At 40.7% G+C, this 7,619-nt stretch overlaps 1 protein-coding gene across 1 annotated transcript; it reads right to left on the bottom strand.

Annotated features, from left to right (window-relative positions):
• Positions 1-4,591: 4,591 nt before the first annotated feature.
• LOC133036965 (uncharacterized) lies at positions 4,592-5,548 on the bottom strand. The gene has a single exon (XM_061113751.1). The coding sequence runs from the start codon at positions 5,546-5,548 to the stop codon at positions 4,592-4,594; it is 957 nt and encodes a 318-aa protein (XP_060969734.1).
• Positions 5,549-7,619: the final 2,071 nt, after the last annotated feature.

Genomic DNA, 7,619 nt, shown 5'->3' with positions numbered 1-7,619 from the left:
AATTTTATTTCTATTTCTCCAAAAATGCCACTTTTCCAACTCTAATCATTTAAATGCCAAAACTAATTATTTAATAACTAAAATAGATTATTAAATAATATTGTCATTTAAAATAATTATTAATTAGACATATAAAGTCTCTTAATTAATAATTAAACCTAGAAACCCTTTTCTTTACGATTTCATCCTTAAACTGTGAGAATTCATAAAGTAGACATAGTCTAACTTTTAGAATTATAATTGATTAATTAAAATCAATTAACTGAGTCTTACAAGCAGTATGGTCTCAACTAGTATGGGGACCATGGGTCTATATAACCGAGCTTCCAATAAGTCGAACTGAATTTACCAAGTAAATTCCCTAACTTATTAAATCCTCATTGAATCCACACTTAGAACTTGGAATTGCACTCTCAGTCATATAGAACGCTCTATATGTTCCACGATATAGACACGTCATTAGTTATCCATTGTTATAACCCTAATGTGATCAATGATCCTCTATATAGATGATCTACATTGAAAAGGCACTACTGTTACCGCTACACCTTCAATGTATTTTATCCTTAAAACACTTAACCCTGTATAAATGATATTTCACCTAAGTGAAATGAGATCTCCACCATTTATCTTCGTTTGGTTAAGCTCGAAGGAAATCATCCTTTACTTCTATTTGCCAAATAGAACCTATAGATTCCATATTTATGTTAGCGCTCCCACTCAATTGCATTATTGTGTTCCCAAAATGTACGTATCACCCTGACACAAAACTAGGCTTAACTAACAAATCAAAGAACACGAGTAACACTCTTGAAATTGAGCCTAACCATATCAGGATTGAGGTCATTTGATCTAGGATCAACAGGTGATATTGAATTGAATAGATATTACGGTAAGTTTTAATATATCTAATCAAAGTTCAATATCGGTCCCTTCCGATGTATACCCCATGCATCTGATACTGGTAAGCTTTGTCAATGTCCTGGAAAGGACATAACACTTTTCCAAGGTGTAAGAATACCTATCGCTGATTATACCATGTCAGTCTAAATCCAGTGTTCTGACAAATCAGGGAATAAACTTTTGAACATATACTTAAGATTATATTCCACTGTGCTGACAACACTATAATCTTTAACAAACTCATATGTTCTGGACTTAAAAAGAATTCATACATTATATACATATAATCATGAAATAAATCATGTGAACCATGCAACATAAAATGTTATTTCTGATCTTTATTAATAAGTAAATCTGATTATATGAAATGAGTTTTATTTAGGGCATAAAACCCAAAAGGTTTCAGCTCAACCCCGATTTTTTTGAAACTTCAAAAAATCATAACTAATTCAAATTAAATCGAAATTGAGTTCTGTAAAAAAAGTAACTTGCTTAATTTTTTCCATACTATCCAATAAAAATAATTCGAAAAACAGATATTCAATTATGTTTCACAAAAATTCACAAACACCAATCAATCATCAAATAACACTCAATACAACATGATACCATCCAAAAACAAACAAACAATCGTTTTAAAGTCCAAATTTCTTGCAAGAAAATCAATTACCATGGCTTTGAGGCCAGTTGTTGGAATTATTTTACCAGGATCTTAAATCTACTCACAGGTATGTTGATTAACACCCTAAATATGAACTTTCTAAAACGATGAAATAAACACATATAAAGTTTAGGAAACCTTACATTGGGTGCAGTGGAATATAATGACTCCTTTCGTTCAGATATCTAGCCCTTGATTCCTTTCTGTAGCAGAGCATTATCAATATCTGAACCTGGATCTCTTTCTCTGAATCCTTGATGCTGAAACTCCTTTAATGATGATCTTTCTTCACGATCTTCCTCACTATGATTGAGGTATTGCTTGCTGTGTGTGGGCACTACTCTAATCACTAAGATTTCAAAATTTAAGAGGGAAGAAAGAGAGAGGGAGTGGTCAGCCAGATAGGGAGAGAGAAGGCTCAAGTTTTTCTGAATCAGAAGTGTCAGAAGAAAAGTGTAATTTCCTGAAGCCTTCACTATCTATTTATAGCATTCCACTAGGGTTAGGTTTGAATTATTTGGAATTAAAATAAATAAAATATCAGAGGTAAATTCCTATAAAAGTGGCCGGCCCTATACATGTGGATTTGGGCCTCACTTTTTGCTATTTTGCAGTTTTATCTTTTCTGCATCTGATTTTCTCAAAACACCAATTTTCTAATTCAACTATTTAAATGCCAATTCTAACTATTTAATAACTATCAATAATTATTAAATAATATTGTCATTTATCATATTTATTAATTGAACCATACAAAGTATCATAATTAACAAATATACCCCTATTAACTCTTTCTTTATAATTTCGCCCTTACTTAGTGAAAATTTCACAAATAGACATAGTCTAATTTGAAAATTACAATTGATTAATCAAAACCAATTATATGAGTCTTACAAGCAATATTATCTCAACTAGTGCAGGGACCATGAGTCTATATAACCGAGCTTCCAATAAGTGGATCAAGAATTTAGCACTAAAATTCACTAACTTATTAATTCTTCGTTGAATCCACGCATAGAACTTAGAATTGCACTCTCAGTTATATAGAATGCTCTATATGTTCCACCACATAGACACATCGTTAGTTATCCATTGTTATAATCCTAATTTGATCAATGATCCTTTAGATAAATGATCTACACTGTAAAGGGATTAGATTACCGTAACACCCTACTATGTATTTTATCCTTAAAACACTTGACCCCGTATAAATGATATTTCAGCTTATTTGAAATGAGTACTCCACCATTTATGTTCGTTTGGTCAAGCTCGAAGGAGATCATCCTTTACTTACTATTCGCCAGATAGAAGCTATAGATTCCATGTTTATGTTAGCGCTCCCACTCAATTGCACTACTGTGTTCCCAAAATGTACGTATCACCCTGACCTAAAAGTAGGCTTAACTAACAAATCAAAGAACACTAATAGCCTTTCAAGATTGAGCCTAATCATAACAGGATTAAGAACATTTGATCTAGGATCAACTAGGCGATATTGACTTGAATAGATATTACGGTAAGTTTAATAAATCTAAGTCAAAGTTCACTATCGGTCCCTTCCGATGCATACTCCATGCATCCAACCTGTGCTTTACTTTAACCAATGCTCTGGAAAGAACATAACACTTCTCCAAATGCAAGTAAACTCTGTTGTAGATTGTCATATCAGTAAAACAATGTGTCTGATAAATCTAGGAAACTTTATTCACATAGTCATGTTTACTTTCCAATGTGTTGACGACACAATAAACAGGATCAAGTATGTGAAAAGGGTTTCAGATGAATTCATACATTATATACATATAATCATGAAATAAATCATGTGAACCATGCAACATTAAATGTTATTTCTGATCTATATTAATAAGTAAATCTGATTATATTGAAATGAGTTTTATTTAGGGCATAAAACCCAACAGTCGGCTAGGGCTTGTCCTTTTATAGAAGTGCTTGGTATGTAGTGTATGTCGAATTGGCTTAACTCCATGGCCCATTTGAGGAGTCTTTCGGAGGCTTCCGGCTCTTGTAGGACTTGCCGAAGCGAATGGTTTGTTAATACCTTGATGGGGTGAGCCTGGAAGTAGGGTCTCAACTTTCTTGATGCCATTAGGAGACAGAAAACTAACTTTTCAATCAATGGGTATCGTATCTCAGCCCCTATCATACGCTTGCTGACATAGTACACAGGATGTTGGACTTTTTCTTCTTCCCGGACTAAGGCTGTGCTGACAGCGTTCTCGGAGACGGCCAAGTAGAGTAACAAGTCCTCTCCGTGAACCGGCTTTGATAGAATTGGAGGTTTGGCCATATGTTCTTTTAGTTTTTTGAATGCCTCCTCGCATTCTTCTGTCCACGTCGGATCAGGCCATTGGCTAGTAGCTTGTCCACCTCTTTTTCCAGGGCCTCTGCCTTTATTGGATCAAGAGGATGCCGCTTCTGCTGGACTGGCGGCATGTCTGGATTAACGTTAAGGACATGGGTAATCCTGTGCGGACTTATGCTGGTCATATCTCCTTGGCACCATGCAAAACCATCCGTGGCTCCCCTTAGTGCTTTAACAATTTTATCTTTCTCCTCCGGTTCTAGGCTCTTTCCCAGTCTGAGGATCTTGGTAGGGTCGAGGTCGCATACTTGCACCTCCTCGACGTCTTCCATAGGTTCTACAATCTTTTCGGATCCCACACGGGGATCCAACTCATCTTCTTCTACCAATCCCTGCTCAATATTCTCATGGACCATTAACACCGATAAGTGGGCCACGACATTATAGCATTGTCTGGCCTCTCCTTGATTGCCTCTCACTGTCCCCACCCCGGCCTCCTGGGTAGGGAATTTCAGACACAAGTGCCATATTGACGTAATTGCGCCAAAATCAACCAAGGCCGGTCGGCCAAGGATTGCGTTGTATGCGGTTGGGCAGTCTACCACCACAAATGTGCAGTACTTGAAAGTGCTCTGGGGTGTATCCTGGCACAAGGTGACTGGCAACCTCACTTTTCCCATTGGGATAGGCGTGGTTCCATTGAATCATGTGAGTTGGGAACCGCTCAGCGATAAATCCCGGTCCATGAGGCCTATTGTTGTGAAGGCTTCTTTAAATAACAAGTTCACGGAACTCCCATTATCGATCAATATTCTAACCAGAATCTTGTTGGCAATGGGAGTCTCTATGACCAGGGGGTCATGATGAGGGAAACGCACCAGTTTCGTGTCTTCCTCCGTGAAAGTAATTGGCTGATCCATGAGTCGGGGCCTTTGAGCTGGAAGCTGGGTGACTTCCCATACTTCGTCATGTTTGATGGCCTCGGCGCAGCGTTTTAATTCTTTTCGGGTAGTCCCCCCAATATGGGGCCCACCAGAGATCATGGCCACTCTTTCGTTGGGTCTTGGTGGCAGGCCATGGGTTTGCTGAAGGATCGCACCCCCGGAGGGCACAGCTAGTGCCAACGCTCTGGGCGCACCTCCTGGTGTCCCTTGAGGCAATGGACCCCCTGCTGGAACCAGGTTGAGATGAGACAGCCGGTTTTTGATCCACTCATACAGGTGACCCAATTGGATCAAGTTTCCGATCTCATCTTTTAGATTCTTGCACTCATTGGTACTGTGTCCAATGTCGTTGTGGTATTCGCATCTCTTGCTTGGATCCCTTCGAGAACTGTCCCTGTACAGGGGAGGAGGCCTCCGGTAGTGCATATTTTGCCTTGTGGCGAGATACACACGCTCTTGCGTGTCCGTCAACTCTGTGTACTGGGTATATTGGGGAGTATACCTCCTTTTTTGGTGCTTGTCCTCCGTCCAATTGCTGCCTTTTGAGGACCTCTTGCTCCGGGAGCTCTGAGGAGGTCCGGTAAGGCTCGCAGCAGGAGCGGAGTGAGACGGGACTTGTCCACTCATCCCTGAGGGTTTCCCATAATGCGAAGATGTGGGAGCCAAGGCTGGGCTTTGATTGTATCCTGGGGTAGCGGAGAACTGTATGCCGCTCATTAGTGGATTAACAGGAGGAAGGGTTCCCGAGAGCTGAACTCCAGTGCATATCCTGCCCGGTTGGATAGTATCCTCCGTAAGCCACTATTTGGGCTTCTTCCAAGTTGATGTACTTTTGAACCCTCTTCTGGAAATCCTAGAGGTTAGCAGCTCCCTCTTGTTGCAATTCGTTACAGAATGAGGTTCCTGTACGGATTCCGGCTTGAAGAAGTGCAAGCTGCTGTCCGTCATCAACTTTCTTGGTTTTCGACGCTTTTTCCTTGAACCTCTTTATAAAATTCTTCAAGGTCTCTTTGGGTAGTTGGTTGATGTTAGTTAAGGCGCTGACTTCGAGATTGATCTTTCTCGCCGTGACAAACTATCTCCGGAAACTAACTTGCAACTTGCTCCAGCAATCCACAGATCCTGGTTCCAACTTTTTAAACCATTCCTCCGCGGAACCCCTCAATGTTAGTGGAAAGCATAAACATTTGGCATCATTACTGACCCTCATAACCGTCATTACTCGGTTGAATCGAGACAAATGATCGTTGGGGTCTGAGTCCCCGGTGTATGCTGCCATCTCGAGCATCTTAAAATTTTTGGGGAGTTCCGCTTCCAAAATATGTCGGGCGCATGGCTCCTGGTCTTCACAGTCGGAGTCCGAGTCATCCCCTTTTTGCCTCCGAGAGACTCGAGCGATGTCTTTACGCAGTGACGCCAACTCTACTAAAATTCCTTCGTTTAACGTTCCTGCGGAGACCGCTGGTATATGCTTCTTTTTGTCTAGGTGATCTCGCAAGTCACCGTGTTTTTCGCTGATTTGATGTCTTAAATCAACGGGAGGGTGTCTTCGGTTCCCTCTTCCTCTTTCTCTGGGTTCTTGGTGCACAGAAACGCTCTTTCGGTCTTCTCGATCCTGAGGGCCAAGACTCCCTTTTTGGAGTTTGCCCCTCTGCGGACCTTTCCCTTTCGAGAAATTTGAGCGAACCTTTCGCGGATCCTGCACCTTTTTCTTTCTCCCTGGGATGGAAGTAGGGTTTTTCCGTTGATTTTCTTCAGAGGAATACCGTATAGTGCTGGGTTCCCTGGACTTGTGTTTCTGAGTGCTTGGAGAGGACTCTTCCGAAGTTTCCTCGAGTCCTGCTAGGATGGTCTTAGGGTGTAAGTGAATCCCTGCTGTCTCCATGGCTTTCTGCATGGCGACCATCACCTCTTCCATCTTTTTATTTTCTTCTTTTTGGGCTGCGATCATAGCTTCATGATCAGCAGCCTTTTGCCTTAAGAGCAGCAGCTCTGTGTAACTGCCTTCGTCGTAGGCGTCATACTCGTCAAAGTTCTCCTCGTACTCGCCATCGTTTGCCTCCTCTCGCTCCTCAGAATCCACGTTGACTCTTGTGGCCACTTCATCGTCTTCAGGATTTTGAGCATCTTGCGGGGGATGGGGCTGACGTGTGTTGCGAGTTTCCACCATTACTGCTTCAATTTATAGATTGTTGTCTGTTTGAAGACGCTTCCTTTAGCTCTCAATGAAAACACCAAAATGTTGACCGAGGTTTTCGGCAACCAATTAAATAATATATAGGAAAAGCTGTAGGAAGTTTAATGCATGAGATTTTCACGTAGTTGGGGCATCAAAGAGCCTTAGTCCACGAGTCGTTGTTATTAATGAGAGTATTTATTACAGAGAATGTTCTTGGTAAATTTTTCTCCTATTTTCTCTCTTTGATTCCTTTTTCACCCAGAATCCTCGACCCTTTTCTCAGTATGTTTGTGGGGTATTTATAGTTTTTTTCTGGGGTGATCCCTAGGAATGAATCACTTGTCTTTCTGTGGAGGCTTCATAGGGGCACATATTCCCAGCCGATACAAAATAGGAAATACATGATCTATACCGTAGGTATCTTAGGGGTAAGGTGGATATAATCTTTTATCCCCTCTTGATTGATGTGATTCCTCATAAAGTAGCCGTCGCTAGCCTTATTAATCATAGCGCAATAGCTGACAAAGGGGGGTTACGCCATCTGTCATATCGTTTATGGTAGTTTCAATACGTCTTCCCCCATGCGGCATTAAATGCGAGGTGATTGTT

The sequence above is a fragment of the Cannabis sativa genome, chromosome 4, assembly GCF_029168945.1.
Source record: "Cannabis sativa cultivar Pink pepper isolate KNU-18-1 chromosome 4, ASM2916894v1, whole genome shotgun sequence".
In the NCBI taxonomy this organism is placed as follows: Eukaryota; Viridiplantae; Streptophyta; class Magnoliopsida; order Rosales; family Cannabaceae; genus Cannabis; species Cannabis sativa.
This window is presented reverse-complemented; position numbering and strand designations above follow the sequence as displayed.

Coding starts and splice junctions, on each gene's coding strand:
- LOC133036965 (XM_061113751.1), bottom strand. CDS start 5,548: ATGAGCGGCATACAGTTCTCCGCTACCCCAGGATACAATCAAAGCCCA.